The 24577-nt window shown below is 42.8% G+C and overlaps 1 protein-coding gene across 1 annotated transcript in view; it reads left to right on the top strand.

Moving 5' to 3' along the window:
* VPS54 (VPS54 subunit of GARP complex) overlaps positions 1-24576 on the top strand; it is a 48269-nt gene extending 23693 nt beyond the window's left edge. The window contains exons 10-24 of the mRNA XM_054290149.1: positions 431-538; positions 2882-2937; positions 4394-4490; positions 4935-5272; positions 7147-7276; positions 7670-7851; positions 8567-8679; positions 9980-10043; positions 11987-12092; positions 15819-15906; positions 16808-16929; positions 17034-17114; positions 20354-20461; positions 21329-21423; positions 23384-24576. Of these exons, the coding sequence (XP_054146124.1) occupies positions 431-538; positions 2882-2937; positions 4394-4490; positions 4935-5272; positions 7147-7276; positions 7670-7851; positions 8567-8679; positions 9980-10043; positions 11987-12092; positions 15819-15906; positions 16808-16929; positions 17034-17114; positions 20354-20461; positions 21329-21423; positions 23384-23489 (1794 nt within the window). The 3' untranslated portion in view covers positions 23490-24576. The remainder of the gene's footprint in view (positions 1-430; positions 539-2881; positions 2938-4393; positions 4491-4934; positions 5273-7146; positions 7277-7669; positions 7852-8566; positions 8680-9979; positions 10044-11986; positions 12093-15818; positions 15907-16807; positions 16930-17033; positions 17115-20353; positions 20462-21328; positions 21424-23383) is intronic.
* The last annotated feature ends 1 nt before the right edge of the window (position 24577 follows it).

Genomic DNA, 24577 nt, shown 5'->3' with positions numbered 1-24577 from the left:
TTAATCCATTTATGAGATGTGGTGGTTGGCAGTAGCACTGCAATGCTCCCCTTTCTGCCCCTTATTTCCTTGCCCTCTGTGCTGCAGCCTCTCACTCGGGCTGTGCTTACTGTCAGCCTTGCTCAGGCTCAGGAAACTCACTCATGGTTAGAAATATCCACAGGTTTAAGCACTTGTGAGTCAGCCCAGTTCAGGAATTGGCAGGAAAAGGGGTGGGAGGAAGAGACTCAGCTGGTATTGCCACAGGGAACTTTTTTGTATAGGCAAAGCTTGGCATTAGTCTGGAGGAATTGGATTGACCTAAATGCTCTTCACTGTGTGCTTGATACATGAACTTTCTTACTGCTGTGCAATTTCTTGAAATTGTTTCTTGTCTTCACCTTGATATTTTTCATGTGTGGTTTGTTTTAATTTTCTTTTTTCTTGATAGGAGAGACTTGTATCTCTAGTATTTGGACTTCTAAAACAAAGGAAGCTAAATTTTTATGAAATATATGGAGATGAAATGATTAATACTGCAAAGAATATAATTAAACAGGTAAGACAAACATTTCTAATGTACCTGACAAGCTTTTCTCTACCCCTTGCAAATATTTTTTTTTAGTCATTAATAACAGCTCTGATTAAGTTTTTTGGGTGGCTGATGGTCTCTCAGTTAGAGCAGCTGAACTTGCAGACACTTAAAGGGCTCCCTGAAGCACAAAGGTCTTTACAGAATAATTTTGGGAGGTGTGGGTAACATAAGCTCACTGTTTTCTGTGTAAAATTAACATTGTTGTGAACTTCCCTTTCTCTTAACACGTGGCTCTCTGAAATAGTAGAGTTGTGTCATAGCACTACATTTCATTAAAACCTACAACAAAACAAACACTCCAAAACCACACTAAAAACCTCTCCTTCCCAACACACTGTAAAGCAAAACCCTGGAGTTCTTGGTGTAAACACATAAAGGAGAATCAAAGAACTTGCCAGTTTAAACAAATGAATTCCCTCCAAATGGTACAGAAAATATTTCTTGCCTTTATGTGAACACAGACCTAGCACAGGCGCATGATAAAAGGTTGGAGAATATCCTTGCCTGTTTCTGAGAGAGCAAGGTGAGGTAATGGAGAAGGTAAAAGTGCTTACCTTTAAAAAAAACTTAAATTAAACCCCAAATCCTTTTCTTCATCAGTGTGGTGGTTTGCTATTTAGGGCAGAGTATTTCAAGCCAAAAAACCTTATTGATAAAACCAGCTAAAATCAATAATTGAACAAAATTCAGATTCTTGCTTTGGGGGAAATACATTGGGTAATTTGGATAGTGACATGAAGACTTCTGTTTGCAAACAGATCTCAGGCTGAACTTAGGGGGTGTGTGTGGTACTTTCAGTTTTACTCACCTTGTTTGTTTTCCCATATATGTAAGAATATTGTGTAAGAATGGAGTTTTTTTCCTAGAGCTAGGTGATTTTTTAGAGTTATGCTCTGATGTGCTATGAACTCCCTCTGATTTATATCTCAAAGGCTGGGAGATAGGTGCTGAGTTGGGCATCTCCTGTCCTCATAGCATAGTCTGCAGTTCACAGCTGTATTGTGAGCTGGGTTGGGAACCTAGTTTTTAAAAGTTTGGATTTGGTTTTTTAATACTGTTATTTGAAGTTTTTGTTTTAAGCCAGACTTGTCTGTTCCAATCCCTTTCACATTGCAGCCTCATGGTTCTGTTGGTCTGCTTGTACAAGGTGGATAGGCCCATATTGCTAGTAAATTAAAAAAAAAAAAGGAATTAATGAATAACACCAGGATAAAGCTGTTCATCTGCCTGGCAGTCTCCACTGGCTTTTCACTTGCCTGTATCAGCAGTCATTAGGAGACTTCTTTTTCCCTTCAGATTCTTTGTTTGATCATATAATAGACAGGTAGCATGCCCTGTTTTTCTGCTCATTCTCAGTCTCAAAATGCTTTTCCCATTCTGCTGGGAAAATTTAAGTTGGATTTTCCAGGTTTCCCCTCTGCTTAATAGAAGACAATGTTTAATCAAATTCCAGTGTAAATTTCTGTTCAATAAGGAAAATAGGCAGGATTTGTGTAATTCCTGTGTGGTTTGTGCAATGCTTTTGTATGGTGGCCCATTGTCTCAACTCTTAGGGGTACTTTTCCTTAATAAAGGAAACTCTTTTCTTGCCACACCTCAAATGTGCTTCCTCTTCAAATGCATTGCTGGGCTGTTTTGGTCAGTGAATTTTAGTAGGCTCTGGTTGCCAGGCAAGTGTAAGAGCAGAGGTTTGTAAGCACTGAGCACACTGCATAGTTCAAGAACAAGGTTGTGTTCTTCTTCAGAAGCTTCTGTACTGACCACTATTATTCAGAACAGGGGTAGAACCCATGTAGCTTGAGATGGCAGCCCTCAGTCACCACTGGGATTGTACAAACTTGCTTAAAGGCAAGATGAGTTCACACTCTGCTACTCATTTTTCAGTTTATTGACTGGCATTTGGGGGAAAAGCCTTTTTTCAGTCTGAGTGGACTTGATTTGTACCTTAGGCTTACAAGTAATGGGAAAAGAGATGAATGAAATGGCTGTAGAACTGTAGATGTGTTTGGAATGAAAATCGGTTGTACTGGAGACCTGAAGAAGCTGGCCAGTTTTGTATGCACCAGTTGCTTTGGGGGTTTCTTTTGTTTTCTTTGGGAGGGGATTTGATTGTTTTTTTGGGTTTTTTTTTGGTGTGTTTTTAGAGAAATAAGTTGTTAAGTGATACAAGTATCTCTTTCTTTTCTTCTTTTACTTTTCCTTATTTAACTTAAGGATTAGTGTGTTTATTATGACCCTCAGCAGTGGTTAGAAAGAAGCTAAGATCTTCTTTTGTCTTGTTTTTTTTTCCGCCTTAAAATTTGCCAGTGTGTGGTTAATACGGTATCGCAGATAGAAGAAATAGACACAGAAGTGGTTGTTAAGTAAGTATGCAGCCAGATTTTTTTGTTTTGTGGTGCTGGTGGGTGGGGATAGTATGATTTTTAGCATAGATAAATTTACTGTTCTAATTTTTGCTTAAATTTCCCTATAATTAAGGATTATTCTTCTCTTGCATCCTAAGACTCTGCTTTTGTCCCCCTCTGGGTGGATATTGTTTTACTTCTCATTCGTATTCTAATGTTACCTTAAATTTACCCTTGAAATAAATACTAAAATTCTGTGAATCCCACTACATGAAGCATATATTTTTGAATACATCTCTACGTGAAAGTGTTCCCTGTTGCCAAAATCTGGGACTTTGTATTAAAACATGTCATGAGTTTAAGTTCCCCATAATCAAGAACAAGGGAGACCAGACAACTTCAGGAATGGTCCATCAGGGACCTCACCAAGCCCATCAAAGGCAAATGCCAGAGCAGAGATGGAGATGGAGCCAGACTCCTCTCAGTTTGCCCCAAGGGCAGTGTGGAAGAAGAGAAATTCCAGTTGAATGGTAGGGAGAATCTGTTTCCCAGAAGGCTGGTCAGACACTGGAACACAGCCCAGAGAAGCTGTGCAATCTGTGTTCTGGGACATGGGCAGGCTTTGACTGACCCAGAGCAGCCTCGTGTAGTTGGACCTGCCTTGAGCAGGGCTTGGCCAAGGCAGCTCCAGAGGCCCCAGCTCCAGGGGCCCCTGCCAGCTTCTGTTTTTTCTATGGCTTTATGATTCACTTGACTCAGCAAAGTGTTACCCCAAGATAATAAAAATAGTCCAGCTGATAAAGCAAAGTGAGTTGCAAAACCTGCATGGAATTCATACCCAGACTGAGAAATTATTTGGCACAGGGTCATTTTTACACATTGATATTTGGTCACCATTCTTTAGTGTTTAGTCTTCTGCTCTTGGGTCCTAACTGTGTATTACAGGGTTTAATTTTTGTTCTGTCAATGATTTTTCTGCCCTTTTGCCACAAACTGCTGACTTGTACTTTAATAGCAGAAGTGGTCTCATTGCAATGCCTTGCAAATAGAGCCTTTAAATGGCTTAATAACACAGCTTTTTAACACTAGAAAAGTATTTTCATGTAGATTTTTTTGTATTTTTTTTTCCTCCCACATGGTTTGTGAAAATGTTATTAACCCCGCCTCTTGTAGGTAACACATATTTATCCTAGGGAAGAGAACATTAGGCCTAGGAAAGAGCTAAAGGGTGAATGTGAAGCTTTCATTTTCTGATAGTGTGATCTAATGCTATATCCCTCCTTTCCCTCTTCACTTGCATTGTGTTGATCATGACTGTTGGTTGGGTGGTGTCTGTCCCTTGCCAGGTGAAAGTCTACACACATTTCCTTATATTTGCAATTCCATTTAAAGCATGTTTTCTTTTCCTTTATGTGCCAGTAGGAATCATGGCCAGCAAACAATTGCTGTTTTCTGAATACTGCTCTTTTTTTAGGCTTGCAGACCAGATGAGGATGATGAATTTTCCTCAGTGGTTTGATTTACTGAAGAATATTTTTTCAAAATTCACTATCTTCCTCAAGAGAGTAAAGGTAAGACATTCATCTACAAAGAACTTCATACAGTTCAGGCATGAAAGGGAATGAAGTTGCTTTTCCATTTGAAGTCTTAAGATGTTGGTTTTGCTTGTAGAGTTCAAACTTCTGATTGAAAGGAGATGTGCATATTGGCATCCATCCTGGGCAAAAATGATTAGTGCTAACCAAGAGAGCAGTGACAAAGAGATAATACCTCTTTTGCTCTATTACTTCTATTCTAAGCTGCTAGGGATTAGGACAGGACTTTTGTACGTGTTAGATTGCTCCAAATGAGGTTTCTTTCACCTCTCTCAGAAACATCAGATATTGGTTGCCATCAGACAAATGGATCTGCCTCTAAATACTAATTACACAACAAAGAAAATCTCTTTCTAGCACAAGCTTGTGGCACTGGGTTTTGGGGTGTTTTTTTGTAATAAAAGTTATATTTCATTCTAGGCAACGTTAAATACTATCCGTAGCGTGGTTTTCTTGGTTCTAGACAAGAACCAAAAAACCAGAGACCTGGAGGACACGTTGCAGAAGAACTCTGCTAAGGAGAGCCTGGTGGACAGCGAGGTGGCCTACCTGACCCACGAGGGGATGTTCATCAGCGACGCCTTCGGCGACGGGGAGCTCCCGGCCGGAGCGGCCGACTCGGCCTCGCAGAGGAACACGTCCCCCAACAGCGAGCCCTGCAGCAGCGACTCCGTCTCGGAGCCCGAGTGCGCCACCGACTCCTCGTCCAGCAAGGAGCACACGTCCTCCTCGGTCACTCCGGGAGGAGTGGACATGATGTGAGTGAACTCCCTGCCTGTCTCCGCCTGGCAGCGTGGCCGGAACCAGGGGTGAGGTGCAGGCGGTTGTTTCTGGTCACACAGTGCAAAAATGACTTTGGAGCAATGTGCTTTTTAGGTAGGTGAAGTGTAGTGGCTCTCCCCCTAGAGACTGCCATCAGAGTGCACTGTTATATTTGCCTTTTTGTCACCTCCATATGTAGTGATGCAGGGACTGATTTATGTCACTTCTTCCAGAAAAGAGCCCCTTCTCCATTAGTTTTTCTGGGGAGGTCACTTGTGTAGAGAGAAGGAAAGAAATGAGTCCCTGGAAGACAGATTGTTTGTCATGTCTTTAGCAGGCAGAAGCATTTCTGTTCCCTGTCCATGTGTCCTATGGTTATTTTTCCTGTTTGGTTTTTTTTTTTTTTTTTTTGGCTTGGTTTTTTAAGATGGCTTCATAGGATACACCTTGATCAATTCTAGAGAAAAATCTTCTCTTTGTCATCACCTATTTGACTTGCTTGTATAAATAAATAAATCCATCTCAGTGCTTTGGTTACATAGGCAGTGCTACCCTGAGGTGCTCCAGTCTCCAGAGTTCCAATCTTCTGACATCCTTTTGTGCACCCCTTACTTGTGGCTACGAGTAAGAGCTATCTTTTGAAAAGAACCAGGCATAATATGTGGGACTCAGGCATGAACCACTTCAAAAGCCAGCATGTCTGGATACAGAGTTATATGAAGCAAAACTGAAAATATCACTTGTTACCCTTCTGAGAGATGGAACACAGCAAGTGGCCTGCTCTTGCTGCTTGGTCCTTGAGTATCTGTACTTAGGTGTTGAAACAGGTGTTAGTTTTGATGGAGACCTTCCCCACCAAACAACAATGCTGGCTGAAGGAGATAGAGTCTGAATAATTATGCTGTGCATAAAACACAGGCCTTTGTATGTCTGAACATTTGTCGTGTGCATGAAGAGAAATGAAATGTGAAGAGGAGTCCAGGGTTACATGGAAGAGCAGGAAAAGGAAAGGGGGTTGAATCCAAACTAGTCTGGAACACTTTGCCAAGTTTGCTAAAAATACACCATCCAGCTAGAGCTTCTGAGAAGTAAAGTTGTTTCTGAGGCTGGTTGCATAACTTTGTTCTAAAATTAACTTATTTCATCACTCTTCTGGTTTTGTTTGCACCTTTGCTCTGTGTTTGGAGCAGGCTAGTAAAAATACACAGAACAATGTTGGCCCAGTTCTTGCTCTGTGGTGTTCTGAGTTCTCTTCTGTTGTGCTGTCAGTCCTTGGCCCAGAAGATTGTGATCTTCACTAATGGCTTGAACCATGAGCAGCAGAGCTGTGCTCAGTGCTGGCCTCAGAACAGTAGACAAGTCATACAAGGTCTTTTAAAAAGTACCACCTTAAGAGCCTGTAGTCCAAAGAGGTAATAGAATGACAGCCTGTAGATTAAGGCTGTGGGGAGTGCAGAACTATCTGTTTTAGGCCTTACACTTGCATTGGAAGGAAAGTGCTGTGTTTTATTTGTCATATGCTTGTGATGCTGAAGTCTCACAGGAGCTGGGTCAATTTTAGCTCAGTAAATTGTTAATTACATTTATTGTATCAGTAATGGCTATATCATGTTTACTCTTAAATCATTAATAGCAATCAGAATGCAAAATCAGAAAAAAATAAAGGAAAAGGATGTGCTGTAATGCATTTCCTTGCTATGAGGGGCTGACAGAACCTTGACAGCAGCTTAGAAGATCCCATCTGTATAAAGTGACTTTGGTGATTAACTGACTGTATTTGACAGTTGCTGCAAGGCTTTTTCTTTCTGTGTGCAAAAATACTGTTTGCTCCATAAACTGATGCTCAGCCAGCTGGTTCTGTCGTTTTTAGGATTGGTGAGGACATGAAACTGACTGACCTGGAGCTGGGCAGGCTGGCAAACAATATCCAGGAGTTACTTTATAGCGCCTCTGATATCTGCCACGATCGCTCGGTCAAGTTCCTCATGGCAAGAGCAAAGGTGAGGAGCTTGGGTCAGAACTGCTGGTGCTGCCTCATGCTTGGTGAGCATTTGCTTCCAGGTTACTGCTTTGATGAGGGTTCTGAAGTGGCATCCGTGAAAGGAAGCTGTTCCTGCTGCCACAGGCTCTGTATGGTAATGCTCAGAGCACACCAGCGTTAACATAAATTTTTTAATATTCTAATTTGCTGTCTTTGATGCTTCATGCAGAAAATGTGTGTCTGTGACAAGGTAGCAGCTTGCACTGCAGTCTACTCTGTCTGTCATGTGTAGGGTTAAATAATGTGCCTCTTCAAACTGTAGTAGGCCTCAGACATGCTGACTAGTTATTTCTGTATGTCTCTGGATTTTGGTGGTGGTATGTCTCCTTACAATGGTTTTCTTTGCATACAGGATGGCTTCCTAGAGAAGCTGAATTCCAACGAGTTCGTTACTCTTTCTCGCTTGATGGAAGGCTTTATCTTGGATACTGAGCAGATCTGTGGCAGGAAAAGCATGTCCTTGAGAGGAGCTCTTCAGAGTCAAGCCAATAGATTTGTGAATAGGTTTCATGAGGAGAGGAAGACAAAACTAAGGTACCTCTCTGGTAGACAATATTTGCGTTCTTCCATGAATAATTTTCTGTATCGTATGCCAGCTGAACACAACTTTTTGTTGCCTAGAACATCAGTAAGCTTGTTATACTTAAAAGCAGGGGGTGAAAAAACTGTGTTAAACCCCAATTATTTCCAGTTGGTTTAGACTTTTACTGTTTTCAAAACTTGATTTCTTCAAACTGGATTGTTCTACAGTTACTTAAATAAGAGCAGTAATGGCTACAGAAAGTACACAAAACTAGATTTGAAGAGCAAGATTGCTCTGTTTCAGGGGTTTAAGAATAATTCACTTTCAGCTGTTTTCTAAAAAAAAATACAAACCCAAACCTCTCGGAGAAACAGCCTGGCCAGTAACATCCATCAAGTCTGTTTGCTCTTCATCCCTCAAAAGCTGTTAAAATTCCAGTATTTACCCATTATTTCATTGGCAGTGATCTCATAAATACCTTTATTGCCTGGTGTAGTTTTTGGTCCCCTATGACAGGTTGAATGAATGAATTGTGAAATCTCTAGACCAGCACAGAGTTGTTCTGTTTTGCTGCTGACAATTGTCAGGCACCTCCTTCTCATGAAGACTGACATGACATCTTGGGCCAGTGGTTTTTGTTAAAGTTGTTTTTCAGCATTACAGTCAACAGAAATGTCAGGACAAGGTATTTCTTTCTCAGCCTCCTCTCTTTTGTGTTTGTCCCAGCCTGCTTTTGGACAATGAGCGCTGGAAGCAAGCTGAAGTTCCTGCCGAGTTCCAGGACCTCGTTGATTCGGTGTCAGATGGCAGAATTTCTCTCCCTGAAAAAAAACCAACAGGTGTGTCTTGCAGTCCTGCTGTGAAATGGATTTATTATCTGCACATTCTGCTGTTGAATGTTGATGAACATATTCTGATGACACACTGGATCTGTGTTTGCTCCCTGTCCTTTGGGGGGATGGGAAGAAAGTTGATAGCTCTTCTCTTATCTTTTTATTTTTTTCTGTTACTGGTGTTGAAATATCTTGTGCTGAAAGTTTATCTGTTTATTTTTTGGAAACACCAGAAGAGTTAGCACAGGGAGAGAGCTGCCTTTTTATACAAATATTCCCAGGGTAGAGGCTTGCAGCCTCTGCACAAATTCAGTCTTTTCCCACAAGGTACCACTGAGGAATTGCAAGGGACTGAGGAGCACGTGTGTGTGCTCAGCCCTCCTTGTGTGAAACAAAGCCTGCTCCTTCCCACTGCTTCATCTGCCAGTTCAAATGAAAGGCAGCATGCCATGTGGCTGCTCATGGAAGGAAAACTCATGTTCATTCAATTATTTACCTTGCCACAGAAACCTCATTTGACCTCAGAAAAGTCACTTTTTCCTCCTCCTTCCCCACTTCCACATGTGCACAGTGGGAATGCGTAATGTGTTCTTACCTTGTGGGGATGCTTATCCAGTATTGCAGTGCTGGGGGGGAAGTGAATAACCAGAAGAGGAAGAAAGCATGCAGAGAGGGGGAGAAAAATGGCAAGAGATTAGAAGGAAGAAAATACAGTGATGTCATGGTGGAGAAACCCTGATCTCCCAGAAGGAACATAGCAGATAACAGAGAGTGTATTAAAGCAATAATCACTCCAGTTATGGAACATGACACCAAAATGTTTGTCAGCCCTTGCTGGTAAAATAACCTCCTGCAGCCTCCTTCAAGCAGATAATTTAGCATGAAAAACTGCATCAGTAAGAGCTTCTGTTAGGAAGCCTGAGGAAAAAGTGATTTGAAGCTAAAATATTAATATACACAGCAAATCACTTGACAATGTATAGTAGAAAACCTAGTGGCTTTTTCTGCCTTTCTTCTATTTGTAACCTGTTGTATTTGGAGTTTTTAAGTCCATAATGACTGTGGGACTATGAGATTTTTTTTGATCTAAAATCATAGCAGATAATGAAGTAACTTTGTGGGTCATAAAAACTTTGATGGATGATCAACTATTTAATAAATACTGTAAAATTTAGAGAGAAGTGCTTGCTACAAAAATTGGGTTTTTTCAAACCTTATCAAGTGAAACTGCATTTTTATAAACAGCATTTTTTGCACTTGTTTTTAGTTCAACTCACTCTTTTTCCTGTCTTACTAAAATATCTAGCTACTGAAGAAAGAAAGCCAGCTGAATTCCTTATTGTTGAAGGACAAAAATATGCAACAGTTGGGTAAGATGCACTTTTTTCTTTTAGCAGTGGATTAGTTGGCAAGAACTTCGGAGTAGAACTGTGATGAATGCTAACAGCTTTAGCAATCGTGTTTAAATTAAAAATCCCTCTCCTTTTACAGACTAGTTGCTTTTTGATTCCCAGCAGTTATAAAACACTACAAGCTCTTAGCTACATTAAAATGCCATTTTTTCTCTTAGTGGCTAGGTTCTAATTTATAATTTTGTTTGAATAGTTTTTTCCAATTATTTCATGAAAACACACACCTGAAAATACAGGTTTGTCTTCTGAGCACATTGTTATTTCTTGCAATCTAGGTTATTTCTGGCAAAAATTGTAGGCTCTTAGAATGGTTTGGGATGAGAGAGACTTCTAAAGATCATCTTGTCCTGCAGTGAGCAGGGGCACCTTGCACTTGCTCACGACCCTGACCAACTCAACCTTGAATGTTTCCAGGGCTGGGACATCCACCACCTCTCTGGGCTGCCTGTAACAATGTTCTACTGTTCTCATTGTAAAAAATTTCTTCCTTGTGTCTAGTATGAATCTACCCTGCTTTACTATAAACTGTCTGTTGCTCCTTGTCCCTCCACAGTTTGTCCCTGTCTTTCCTATAAGCCCCTGTAAGTACTGAAAGGCTGCAATAAGTTCTCCCCAGAGCCCTCTTCTCTCCAGGCTGGACAGCACCAAAAGACCTGAGTCCTGCACTGAATGGTGGTTTATCTTATTCAGAATAAGATATGGGCCCTCTCAGAAGCTGCATATGCTATTTCTTAGTATCCTGGCTGATTTGAATTGGAAAGTGGTTTCTTAAAGCTGGTTATATCAGAGACATTTTAAAATGTATGATATTCACTTATTTCTTTCATTTAAAAGCATGCTGTGTTTCCAGAGACTGTGAGGCTTAAGCATTAATTATGTATGAGAGTGTTTTTGGAGAGGGAGTAAAGCCTGGAAGATCTCACTCCCCAGAGTTCTAACATCAATTTGCACCAAACTTAAAAGGTGTGATGTACAGGATGTCTTGGACCAGCTGTCATTTTATGAGTTGCTTCATGATGATGTGTCATTTTTCAATTGGAAACAGAATCTGATGGCTGAGAACTTCTGTGCCAGGCAAATGATATCACTGCTGAAGAGCATTTCAGGTCGAGTAGGAGCATTGCTCTAAAGGATAAAATTTGCTTAATATATGATGTGTTTGATAATATTCCTCTGCTCACTTGAAGCTTGTTAAATTTAGCTCTGTGAAGCAAGTGAGAGCTTCACAGTGCAAATATTTGTTTCATTCCTACACACTTCTACATCCAGTTTCATTGCATCTAATCAAATAAAATGCATTCATTACGAATGCCTCGTGTTCACAAAACATTCTCCAGGTGTTTCAGTTGACTTGTCATCTTTTTGCACTCTACTGCCTTAAAGAAGAAAGAGTTAACTTTTTGAAATTTTAAAATATCTACTCTGAACATTTGATCTTGCATCAGTTTTCCTGCCTTTTGTGAATTTGAATTCTAAGGAGCATGCTTGCTCTATGGGAGCCTTCTTAATTCCATCCAGTAGCTCCCAAATTCTCCAGTGCCTGCTGACTTCAGGAGAATTACAGGTGTTGAGCATCTTTGAATATTTGGTGCTGTTTCTTCACAGCTGCCTTCTCTGTTTGTGACTCCTTAGCATTTTTATGTATTTTTCAGAGATTTTCTTTCATATAAAATACTTCTTCTACACACCACCTTGTGGAGTGGGTATTGGTTGTAACTTGGTTTATCTCTATGTAAATCTCCTTTTATGTTACACTTCTGCTCCACATCAGTTAGTGAATTTATTCAATGCTATGATCTCTAGCATTGGGTAGCTTTCTATCAACATGGCTGGCCTGTGTTTGACTTTTCAGCTTCTTTTGTGCACTGAGATGACATACTTGGCTGTTTCCTCTCTTTCAGGACAGTATTGCTGCTAATAAGAATAATCCTGGAGTACTGCCAGTGTGTGGATAACATTCCTTCCATCACCACTGACATGCTGACCCGCCTGTCGGATTTACTGAAGGTATGGCTCCAGATGTGCCCCAGTGCCCAGCAGGGGCAGGCAGGCTGCAGAGAACATGTCTTCCTCTCAGTAATGCTCATGTGTTTTGGGGATTTCATTTAAATTATAAAAATTATCTAGAATCATTGTGTTTGCCACTGTGCCATAAGGAAAGCTTTCAAGCCAAAGGCATTAAAGATGTAATTTGTTGTGGGAATTAACTCTGGCTGTTCACCTGGAATATTGGAAATCCTATCTAGTAGTATTTGACATAGCTGCCTGTCCTTCAGGCTGGGTGTAGAATTAATGCTGCTGAAAAAAAAGCAATTTGATCCCAGATGCCACAGAAATATGTATGTGTATTGAGGAAGGAAACAAGTCCCTTGGTTTTTACAAATCAGTAGAAGTATAGTCAGTAGAAGCATGAAAAATAGTATGGGATAAAGGTTCTGTTTTAAAATGTAAAGGTGATGAAACACAGGACCTCTTGGACATTTATTTCTCACTAGAGAAGAGGAAAGCTGCTAAAGCCCAGGCTTTTACTGCAAGGTAAAATAAATAATCAGTAATAAAAGAAGCACATTAATGCACCTTAAAACTGTCATATATATATACACACATGCATACACACATAGATATGTGTCTGTACAGGCTCCAAACCTTAGCAGCTAATTTATGTCAAGGTGTTCATTTGTACCTTTGCCCACAAAGGTCATATCAGGTATTTGAGTTCTGAACATGAGCATAGTCAATGAAAGGTAAACAGATTCAATCTCCAAAAGGATATTTTACATAAGGTGGGGGACAGGGGAGGGGAAACTGTAGGAGACAAACCTTTAAATATTTGTCCTATTGGTAGCTGGTATTTGAATAACCAGATGCAGGAAGACTGCTCCCTGCAGTTGTCTTTCATTCATCCACAAATTTTCCCTTTTAAAAACACTATCCAAGGCAAATCAGTCTGTCTGAGCCTGTCCCTGTTCAAGTCTCCTTCTCCAGCTGCTGCTTCCCTTAGGAATTGCAGGACCTTTTCACAGGTAGAATAGCAGTGGATGCATCAAACTTGGCCAGATTTGCATATCTGTGTTACTTCCCTCACATTATCTCACTCTAGCTCTGTCATTTGTGATTTATTTCTTGGTATTCAAGCATCATGTGCAGTTTATTTGCTGTATTTTTTATCTGTCAGCAAGGTGCCATCAATTGGAGAGACGTCAAGAACAGCTAGAAAAAACAAAAGCTCATTTATTACACTTTGAACAAAATAGAGCTACTCCAGGTGTCCTGGCACTGTACTTTTTGTTTGACAGCTGTCAGAACCAGCAAACTTTGAGAGTAGCAAGAGCTAGACTTGATTGTAATGGAATTTGGAAAGCATTCCCAGGTAATGAAATTCCTGGTTCTGAGCTGTGACTGCAGCCTGAGTGAAATGACACCTGTGTATGGGAGAAATCATGGAATCCTTTACATTGGAGAAGACCTCTAAGATCATTCCAGTCCAGTTGTTTACCCAACACTGCCAAGGCCACATCTACTCATCTTTTAAATACCTTCAGGGATGGTGACTCCAGCACTCTCCTGGGCAGCCTGTTCCAATGTTTGACAGCCCTTTCAGTGAAGAGATTATCCCTACTATCCAGCTTGAGGCTGTTTCCTCTTGTCCTGTTGCTTGTGGAAGAAGAGACTGACCCCTACCTGGCTACACCTTCCTGTCAGGGAGTTGTAGAGAGCAGAAAGGTCCCTCTGAGCCTCCTTTTCTGCAGGCTGAGCACCCCTGGCTCCCTCAGCCATCAGACTTGTGCTCCAGATCCTTCTCTGGGCACACTCCAGCCCCTCAGTGGTGTGAGAGGCACACGTGGCTGGAATTACTGGGGTTGTCCAGGTGGTGCAGACAGGAGAAGGCTCCTGGCTGGGTGCAGGAATGCTTTCCTCCCAGCAGGCACAAGGAGGAGGTGTTGCTCTTTTCCAGGCTCCCTCCCTGCTCTGTCTGCACCAGGCCATCTGGGAACAGTCATTGCCACAAAAGGCAGGGACAGTACGTGTGGCCAGCACCCTTTACAGACCAAGATTTTGCTGGTTTGCCTCACAGGCAGCACTAACCTGAGCTAAATACCTCAGAGGAGCTTAGGCTGTGTGAAATGTGTGAAGGGAAAATCTCCAAAAAACTCCATGAAAAACTCTCAAAGTTTGAAGGAAAATTCCCCAAAATTACAGGAAAACCCCCTGAAGCTTGACCAAAAATCCTCCAAATTTTAGGAAAAAAACCCCTGAAAATTCCAGAAAAGTATTGAAAAAAATCAAGGAAAAAGGGCCAAAATTCCAAAAAGGCCAAATTCCAGGAAAAACATCCCAAAATCTCCCTAAAAACCCCCAAAAATTCCAGGGAAAATCTGGTAAAAATTCCAGGGGAAAGCCTTAAAAATCTGCTGAGAAAAGCCCCAAAATTTTAGGAAAAATCTCCAAAGAAATCCAGGAAATCCGTGCAATATTTGAGGAAAAATATTTTTTAAAAATCTTACAAAAATCCCCAAAATTCCAGGATAAATCCCCAAAATGAAAAAATAATGAAAAAAACTTTTTCATGAAAAAAATCTCCCAAAAATTTGAGCCTTTGGCTCAGTGATTCTATTCAAAATCCACTCAGAGGTGTAAGGAAAGTTGTTGCTTTCTGGAGAAGTGGAAGTGAGGCAGTTTCAGCCCTGCCCTGTCTGAGGGCAGTGCAGGTTTTGCCTCTCTCAGATCAGGGGCCACATTTGGCTTTGGGTCTGTTGTGGGATGAGGTCTGGGTTGCTTTTCCAGCCCTGGATGCACCCTTCTGGCAGCCCAGAGTTGGGGGGTGGTTCATGGTGCCTCTGTGGGCCTGCTTGTTGTGACTGACATCAGGCAACAGCCAGAAAATTATTTCCCCTTTTTGCACAAGTAGGGTTGAAATTTTGGGTTTGTTCTTGTGTTATTGTGAAGCAGAATAATGGCCCTGCCCTCAAAAAGGAGATCTTTGTGAGGGCAGTTCTCTGTGTGGCAGACACAAGCTGCAGGGCAGCCTTGTCACATTTCTTCTGCATCTTCAGGTGTATGAGAAGGGGTCAGATCTCTCTAAGCTTTGCCTCTCAATGTCAACAGACAGTTCTGTTCAAATATGGGCCCTAGGATTTCTGCTCTACATTCAGTGCAGGAGGTGGGGACAGCAGCAGTGGCTTTTCTGCTGCATCACCCAGGCCCAGTCTGGTGTCTCAAGCTGGGTGAGGAAGCAGAATTCCAGTGTAAGACAGAGCCTTCTGATAGCAACTGTCTTACTGTCCAGAGGCTTTGTTGGCCTATGTGCTTTTAATGATAACTTCTTTTCTCCTGGAAGTAAGTTAGGAAAATCTCAGCATGAGTTGTCCACTATACCTGGAATTCTTACAGAATTGGCTTTTCATCTTCTGTGCACTGTTTGTTAAATCCAGTATTCCATAGTGTTACAAACATAGATTCAGTCACCTCAGCAGGAGGGAGGCTCAGTGCCTTCAAGTTTCCTTTAACATCAGCAGTGGAGAAGAGAGCCTGAGCAGAAACCTTTTATCTTGATGTTTTCCACTCTGATATTATGTGGTTACTCTGCTGAGAAAAACTAGTGAAACTCTGGAACTGGCCTTCATAATGACTTAGTTAATCTTGCAAAATTCTATTGATGGTGTTTCTAAACTGTGAGTTTGTGTAGATGATCAAAAGTCAACAGGCATTTTCACTGTCCTTCTTTTCTCACAGTATTTCAACTCTAGAAGTTGCCAATTAGTGCTTGGAGCCGGTGCATTACAAGTTGTTGGCTTGAAAACAATCACTACAAAAAACCTAGGTATGGATTTCTGTATTTAAAATGTCAAAATTTGTTCCCCTGCCTGTTAAAAAACCCAACTGCAGAAAAGCCCTAAATATCTGTGATAAGCTGGGTTTGAGTTGTGGGGCTGTGCATGGGCACAGAGGGTGGTAAGACCTTGCCAGTTACCTGCCTGGAGTGTAGTTTTAAACTTTCTCCTGAAATGAAGAGCCTTTGATGGGTTGGAGCAGGCATTTAAACTTAGAATTTCCATGTTTCAGAGTGAGAAACAGAAATTACCAGTCTGTGAAATGACCAGACTGCATTTCCCTTTTGGAAAGGGAACAGCCTGATAAGAATGGGTTGAGAAGCTGTGGGCCACAGCTGGGTCAGGTTTTTGCTGCAGGATGTTTGGCCAGTGACCACACTGGCACCAGTGTGTGTCCTGCTGCTGGCTCAGGCCCTGTTGGAGTTGGGAGAAGCCTGGTTTTGGGATCCTGCTGGCACTGCAGCAGGAGCAGGTTCAGGGCAGGTCAGTGCTGGCAGGGCAGGTGTTTTGTACACCACTGCAGCAGAAACACTGCTGCCTTGAGAATGTGGTTGCTGAGGCTAAGCAGCTGATGAGTCAGGTCTTTAGAGATCTCCCCGATGTCTGTGTGTGCTCAGGGCTCAAAATGTCGAGTAAACACTCGAGGAGCCTCTTGGAAAATCAGTCCCTTATCCCATCTTACAAGGCTGGGTGTGAGCTGCCAGGTACCAGCCTGGCATCTTCACAGGGTGGGGGTTCCTGGGGAAACAAACGTGTACCTCCATGCTTTTAGAACAGACCAAAGCCCACCATGTGAAGTTGTGTCAGATCTGTTACTCATGTCACAGGAGACACAGTCCATACAGAAATGACTCTTCTGTGTAATAACTGTTATTTCTCCTGGGTTCACAGCCCTTTCTTCACGTTGCCTCCAGCTCATCGTACACTACATTCCCATTATCAGGGCTCACTTTGAAGCTCGGCTGCAACCGAAGCAGTTCAGCATGCTCAGGCATTTTGACCACATCACAAAGGTAACTCTTCTGGCATTTCCTGAAACACAGAGTTCTGCTTTTCAACTGTGCTCTGAAGAACATGAATGCCACTAGAAAATGAAACCTGCTTTCTTCCCTTACAGGATTATCACGACCACATAGCTGAAATTTCAGCAAAGCTCGTTGCCATAATGGATAGCTTATTTGACAAACTATTATCAAAGGTAATGATTTATGGAAATAATTGTACACTCTCTGAATTGCAACTGGAGGTCTCATTGTATACAGTCTAGATGTTTCAAATGGAGTCTTAAACTTTCCTAACGAGGCCTTGTTTGAACTTCTTTTAATTATATAGATGGAAAGCTCTGTGCTGTTCTCATGAATGTGTCTTGTGTTCACATTTGCCACCTGGGTGTCAGTCACCTTCGCTCCCAGGAAAGTGAAATGTTCCATTGGCTGTTTCAGCAGGAATGGCAATGCTGTGGCTGGCACAGATGCTCGAGTGTTCAGGAGCTGAAGTGCTCTCCTACCACTGACAGCTCTTGTCTGCAGCCAGGCTCAGCAGATCCCATTTCCTGCTCTTTCCAACAGCGAGGGCGGCATTTCCGGCACCTGAGGAAACAGCAGGAAAGTGCTGAGGAGGAAGGGTTTTGGAGGGGAAGGACCAGCCCATCTGTTGGGCTGCAGGCCTGGGGACTGGAGGTCTGTGCTCAGCAGTTCCTGCTCTGGAGCACCATTAGGACTCCTGGTGTCTTTTGGTGTTTGAACAGTGCTACAGTGCGGTCTTGGGCTGGATCTGCTCTGGGTCACCTCAGGGTAGAACACACATCCTTGACCCACAGATACATAAAGTACATGACCTTTTAAAGCTTAGTGTTGTGCTTTGGACCTTAGGGTTTGGGCGGAAAAAAGAGCTGTTTCATGACAGGGATGAATTAATTTTTTAGTGACAAATTTGATTGATTGGCCTGGGCCTATATCTTCCTTCAAGGAGCTCATGAGAAGCACAGGAACACAGGCTGGGGACAGGCTGATGAGAGCTGTAGTGGAGCAGTTGCAACAGGCAGCTTTTCTGTCTTCCTTGCTGTTTCTGTTATTGTATTGTTACTTCATGTTGTGCTTTTTCGTTTCATCTGTTTCTTTGGTCTGTCAAGTAGTGCTGCCTAAACTTAGGGTGGAAAAAAAAAAGCATTTAAATTGGGATTTCCCACTCCTGTTGTGTTTACTTTTTAAAAAAAATGTGTTTATGCTCTTCTCTAAAGACCAAAATGGTCTGCTGGTTTTTGGGGGTTTTGTTCCACATAAATTATGTGAAGTAACATGGCTGTTTGGTCACTGGATCTCTTGAGAATAAAAGACAAATGCAAGAATTTACATTATTGATACTAATCAAGTGTAGCCCACAACAAAGCAGGAATTCAATTTATGTTCTTGATGGCAGTTAGTGAGAGCTCATCTCTTACTGTCCCTCCATCTTCACAGCCCACTGTCCCTTTGGGAGCTGACACAGGATGTAAACTGGGAGTTTAAGGTTCTTGAAGGCTGAGTGGCAGTGCTTGTTCCACATGAATGCAGCCCACAGAGCCCAGGACCAAAGGATGGTTGATTTGCTTCCATTCATAGCACATGCCATCATTTGGCTCATCTTGTTCCTAAAAAATGAAATCTTGGTACTGAAGGCTGTGAAGAGCACAAACCCAGGACATTTGCAAATAGGCATGTCAGTACAACCATGCCAGTGTGTTCTGGATTCAGGTGTTTTTCTGAGTCCAACTGTTTCAGTGTCCTGTGGATGAAGTGGCCAGCTGCTCTGAGGTGTGTAAATCTGTACAAGTGAGTGCATAGCAGTGAGTGCCTGGCACACCTCAAGCCCAGAGATCCCAGCTCTGTAGGAGATGAGCAGTTGGTGCAGTGGACAGGATGTTGACCTGGCACTGAATAATGGTAGCAAGTTACTCCTGCATTTCCAGGCTGTGCTTCCCCTGGGAGCTCCATGGCATGGCAGCTGTGTCACCCAGTGCCACTGAGACACGGCAGTTCACAGCAGCATGGACACTTCCCAACAGCTGCCTTTGGCAGGGAAATACAACAGCAATGGGGATATTGAACAGTGGAAATAATAAATTCAGCAAATGGGAAAGGCTCATTCATTACCACGAATGAAAAAATCCAGTACGAGTTCTGAGCTTCTCTTGGAACTTGCTGCCTTGTGACTGTTTGGGCAGAAGAGCAGTGAGGTTCTTTCTCATCCCTTGTGGTTTTAAAGCTGTTGACCTCAGCTGCACATAAAAATGGCCAGGAGATCTTGGGGTTCTTCCCAGGGCTGTTGATTTTCCCCATGACAATGAGAAGAGTTGGGTGTGGCTGTAGTCATGCAAGAGCCACTGCTGCAGCCTCCCAGTTCCCCCTGGTTTAACAACATGCTGGGAAATTGGAAATAATTTCTTGCTTAACTTACTTGTCTTGAGGTATGCTTGATCCCTCATGCTGGGTGGTTGTTCCCTGGAACAAAAAGCATTTTTGTCTGCTACTTCTGTCAGAATTAGGTCATTGGTTTGTATTTTCTGTAAAGACTTTCTCAAAACTCCCCATTTCTTTTTTTCTCTTGTGCTCAGACAAGCTTTGTTCTCTTTTACAATTCAGGCCTGCATGAAAGCAGACATCTCCTCCAGTCTGTTTGTAAATGATGTAGTTACAATGATTTGGTTCGTTCCTGACCTGTGCAATGCTCCCTGGGGAAGTGTCACCCTCCCAAAGGTGACCTGCCAGTGTGTCACCCAGGCTGTGATGGCACAGCCTCTCCACCTGGAACTGCAGAGCTGGCTTCACTGTTCCTGGGATGGGTTTTCAGTGTCTCTGAAATCCTGTTCAGATCCTCCCTATCCAGAGTGGGAACATAAGAATTTTGTTCCCTTTGTAGCAAATCTCTTCCCATCTGGTGTTTTCCAGTGCCTTGTTTCTTGGATTTCAGGCACTGGGAGGAGGGACTTTTTTTTTAACTCTGCTTTCCAAGGTATTTGTGCAATATTCTTGTGGGGTTGTGATGTGATGTGGTTGGGTTTGTTTTTTTTTTTTTTAATGGGAGATAGAGATTTCAGGAGTTTACATTTCTTTATGGTTTCCTTGATTCTTCAGAAATTTGGATATGTATGATCCTAGACAAGCAGATTTCTTGGGGAAGTATCAAGGGGCACATTTCTCAGAGGCAGAAGTGCTTGTCTGTCCTTGGCTTGTATCAGTCTGAAGGAGAGGGCCAGCTCACAGCCACAGGACTTGCATCTGCAGCTCCTGGCTGGATCAGATCATGCCCAGCCACCCTTTTAATTTGTGGTGTGCTAAATGGATCTTGATTCCTGATGTTATTAGCAAAGCAGAGCCCCAGGTGGCTGTTGGGAGCTCTCCTACATAAACCATTTTAAAGTGGCAGAAAGGAGTTAACTGGTTGTGTGTTTATTTGCAGTATGAAGTGAAAGCCCCTGTTCCTTCAGCATGCTTCAGGAATATCTGCAAGCAAATGGCAAAGATGCATGAAGCTATATATGATCTCCTTCCTGAGGAGCAAACTCAGGTGAATGTTATTTTTGAGCTTCATCTCACAGCTCGCTTGCACATGGCCTTGGGAACAGGAGAGACTTTATCTGGGGAGAGGGAATTCTTTTTTGAGTCCTGGTGAAACCCACACGTTAACGGGCTTGGCAGCAGTCACACGGACAGCTTGGGCTGATACAAGGAACTACAAGGAATACAAGAAGTATTCCAGTGTGTAGGGAGAGCAATGAGGTACACAAAAAGAATGGATTTCAGGATTTTGAGCTGCTTTTTAATGTCTAGAGATGACAATCCAGGAATTAGTGCTGAAATGCTATGCAAATGGCAACACTTCGGGCTTGAGTGCAGCCTTCTGAGAGGATTATTCTGTAACGCTGCTCAGAATCAGTAGCTTCCAAAAGTCCCTAAATGTATTACACACCCAAATTTTACCAGATGTGCTTTTGCAGGAGTCTGCTGCAGTCATTGCTACTGCAGAGTTGCAAACCTTAAGGACAGGAAGGACAGATTTAGTCATTGAATACAAGTTGTCATTTCTCTTTCACATTGAATTAAATGGTCCCTTCTAGCACAGGAAAGAGATTTGTTATCTTCTAGGCTTAGTACAAGTTGCTAGATACTTCAGACATCAGAAGAGAAAAGTTCAAAGTTCACATTCCAAAGAACATGTCCTGCAAGTGCCACACGCAGTGAGTGGGTGAGGGTGTCCTGTGTGGCACACACTGTGTGTGGCCAAGGGTGAGATTGAAGCACTGGCAGGACGAGGAACCACATGAGTGGCAGAAACAAAACCAAAAGTCAGTGACTGAGGGTGCTGGCAGTGTGTTTCACCTTTGGAGGCAGCAATGTGAGCAATTCCTTACTCTGCTGCTGTGCTTTCTTCCAGATGCTGTTTTTACGAATTAACGCAAGCTACAAACTCCACCTGAAGAGGCAGCTGGCCCACCTCAATGTGGTCAATGATGGAGGACCTCTGAACGGGTGAGCTGGGCTCTTCTCTCCTTTCACTGATTAAATAGGCAGGCATTGGGAGGGCATCTTCTGCAAGGAAGTCATGATTCCAGAATCACAGCTCCATATTTTAGTATGTCCCATTTGGAGCTTGCTTACAGTAAAGGGCATGACTTGTGCCATTCCACAGTGACTAGGAGTGCAATCCACTTGGTAACAGACTGGGAGCTGGACATTGTCTGACTGGAAACCTGCTGGTAGCTGTCCTCAGCTCATGGATTGCTTTCTCTCCCTTTGTGTGACAGCAGCAGCCACAGTTTAATTAGCAGGAATTGTGTGATTCCTGAAGCAATTTTGAAATGTGGATGGTGACTCATGATGCTGGCAAAGTAAAAATAGGAGAAAGCAGTATTTCATCTGTGCAGTGGGCAGCTCTGCAGGAATGGAGAGCAGAACTAGATCTGGAACAAAGATTATGCTCACAGCTTTTCCCCTTCCCTACCACAGCCCACTCCATCCCCAAACAGGTCTGTGGTACCTGTCCTGAGAGAGGGTGCCTGGCTGTGCCTGCTGTCCCCACCTCACAGGAAAAGCCTCTTGCAGGCTGAATTCTGTTGTCAGATGGATTGTCCCCTGAAACAGTGGAGTTTTTAACTGTTCCTGATGACCTGGGGGCAGTGATGTGTTTGCAGTGTAGCAAGGGTGAATGAAACTCATGGGCCTACCCACATGCAAGAAGAGATTGTCTTAGGTTGCAGGAGTCAGAGAAGAAAGTTGATAATGCTTCAAGTGTCACTGCAATGGAAGTCTTGTTCCTTTCCAGTTTATTGCTGCTTCTCCTGTTTATGTGCATTCCTCCTTGTACTTTGTGCAAGAGTTTATCTGAACTGGTTCTGTGTACTCGTGGTGTGACATTCCATTGCCTTTGGTATTTATTAAAGGTGTCAGTAACCAAGCTCACAGAGTATCCTCTGCAGCCCCAGCTGAAGAGAGGCCCTGGCTGTGCTCAGGGTGTCTCTCACTGGCATTTCCAGCCCCACATGGTGCTGTGCTCTCTTCATCCTGTGCTGTTGGTTTTGTTCTGTCCTCGTGGCTGCGTGGCCTGGATCCCTTTTGGAGAGAAGGGTTGGGGCAGGTGTTCCTGGTGACCTGCTGAGGGTGTTTCCCTGCAGTCAGGAGGTCTCAGCTGGCCCAGGACTGTCTGATGGCAGCAGTTTTGTACTTCAGACACATCTCCTAGCGAGCTGGGGCTGTTTGACAAGGGGAACATCAAACCCTGGATGGCACTTGCTGTTGTTGCAGCAGTCTTCACTGACCAGGTTTTTAACATGGTTTTCCGATCCTCATTCTGTTTAAACTGCTTGTTTCTGTAATAATAGTAAAAATCCAGTCCTGTGAATCCTGGTTAACTTTTTTGCTATGCAAATGCAGCTTCTGTTCCTCCTACCTCTTGCTAGCAAGAAGCATCATGATCCCTGACATGTTTCAACAGTATCTGAGGGATTTTAATTCTGTATAAACTGTTAATACAGCTGTTGTGCTGTTCAGTTGCTTTTTACATTAATGCTAGAATCATAGAATCATTACCCTCTAGAATACAGAAGTTAATGTTGCAATAATTAATATTCTTAGTTAGAATGGAATGGGGGGTTTAAGTCTAGATAAGCCTGGGATTACAGCAAGAGAATAGAAGTTTTAAATGCCTAATTCCTGCTGAGTTTTCTGAACTCATGGTTTGATCTCCCTTGCCTAGAACTAGTTTTACACCCAGCACTAATCCTGTTATGGATGATCACTGCTGTAAAATAAACTACATCCATAGCATTGAGTTTTGAACTGATACTTCAAATATCTAATCCAGGCATAGGATTTGAACATGTATTGTAGCAGTTGTGTGCCAGAGTCCTCGACAAACCCTGTCTGCTTGTCCAGGCGCTCCAGATGGATGTGATGGGGTCACATTGTAATCTTGTCCTGTGTTTCACTGCAGGCTGGTTACTTCAGATGTGGCTTTTTACACTGGAAACCTTCAAGCTCTGAAAGGCCTTAACAACTTAGATCTAAACATGGCTGAAATCTGGGAGCAGAAGAGGTGATAATCCATTGGGAGCAGTCACTTGGCTCTGACAACAGACTGACTCTTCTAAGCAGCGTGACATGGTGAGGTGAATGCTTGAGCCCAGAGCCCCAGGAAGGGCAGGATTGAGTCGGGGGAGCTTAGACTCAGAGGGAGCTGCAGGGAGAGATCCTTCCGGTGTCCTTCAGCAAGAAACAAGTGATCAGCTGTCTGTGCAATGTTTTTTCATTCTCTCTGGAAACAGACTCAGGTTTCTTTGGACCAAATCCAAAAGAACACATAGCTGTAACACAGCTGTAGTTGTCTAGAATGCTCTGTATATCTTTATATTAAAAAGATGCTTTGCATTTCTTCTAGTGCAATGAAATTCACATGGTGTCCCACCTTATTTAATGATGGTACAATATAAAAATCTTGCAGTTGGAACTCTGTAGAAAATGTTTTTCTCTATGAAACTATGCTGTTCTAAAATTTATTTTTTTACAGAACTTTATATAAATAAATGTCTTTTGATTGCTCGCATATAGGATTCAGCTTTGTTAGGGAGCAGTCCTGTTCCAGGGGATTTCTCAGGGCCTAAAATCTGAAGACAAGATTTTCTAAGCAAGGGCCAGTTCCTCAAAGCTGTTCCTGTGGGGGAGAGGAGTGACCTGACCCTGGTTGGCAGTGACAGGGTAGCAGTGGGGGAACTGGGAGGTGGGAAAAAAGCTGGTGGAAGGATGGCCACCTCCAGCTGCCCAGCGCCTCTGCCAGAGGGGAGGGACAGGGACACAAAGAATGGGCAGGAAGAATTTTAAAGTTTTTAGGCTGCTTATAAAAGGCTGCACCATTAAGAAGAGTGCAGCTGAAATCCATCTCTTTTGGAGTTTTTAATCCTACCTTTGACAGACTGGAGGCTGCCAGTGCTCAGTACAAGTGCCTGTGATTCTCACCTCACCCCTCTGTACCTGACCCCCGTCGAGTGCCTAACCCTGAGATGATCATGTCTGATGGAATGGTCTCTGCTGCAGTGTGTGTGTGCCTGTGGTGCCCTCAGCCAGGCATGCTGACCTGGTAGCATAACACGTGTCATTCATTGTCAGTCAAAATAAAGCTCTAAAATCACAG

Source organism: Melozone crissalis, unplaced genomic scaffold (assembly GCF_028551555.1).
Source record: "Melozone crissalis strain CALT ecotype California unplaced genomic scaffold, PUWL_Pcris_2 ptg000081l_1, whole genome shotgun sequence".
Classification (NCBI taxonomy): domain Eukaryota; kingdom Metazoa; phylum Chordata; class Aves; order Passeriformes; family Passerellidae; genus Melozone; species Melozone crissalis.
Note: the sequence above shows the minus strand (reverse complement) of the source record. Positions and strands in the feature narration are given on the sequence as shown.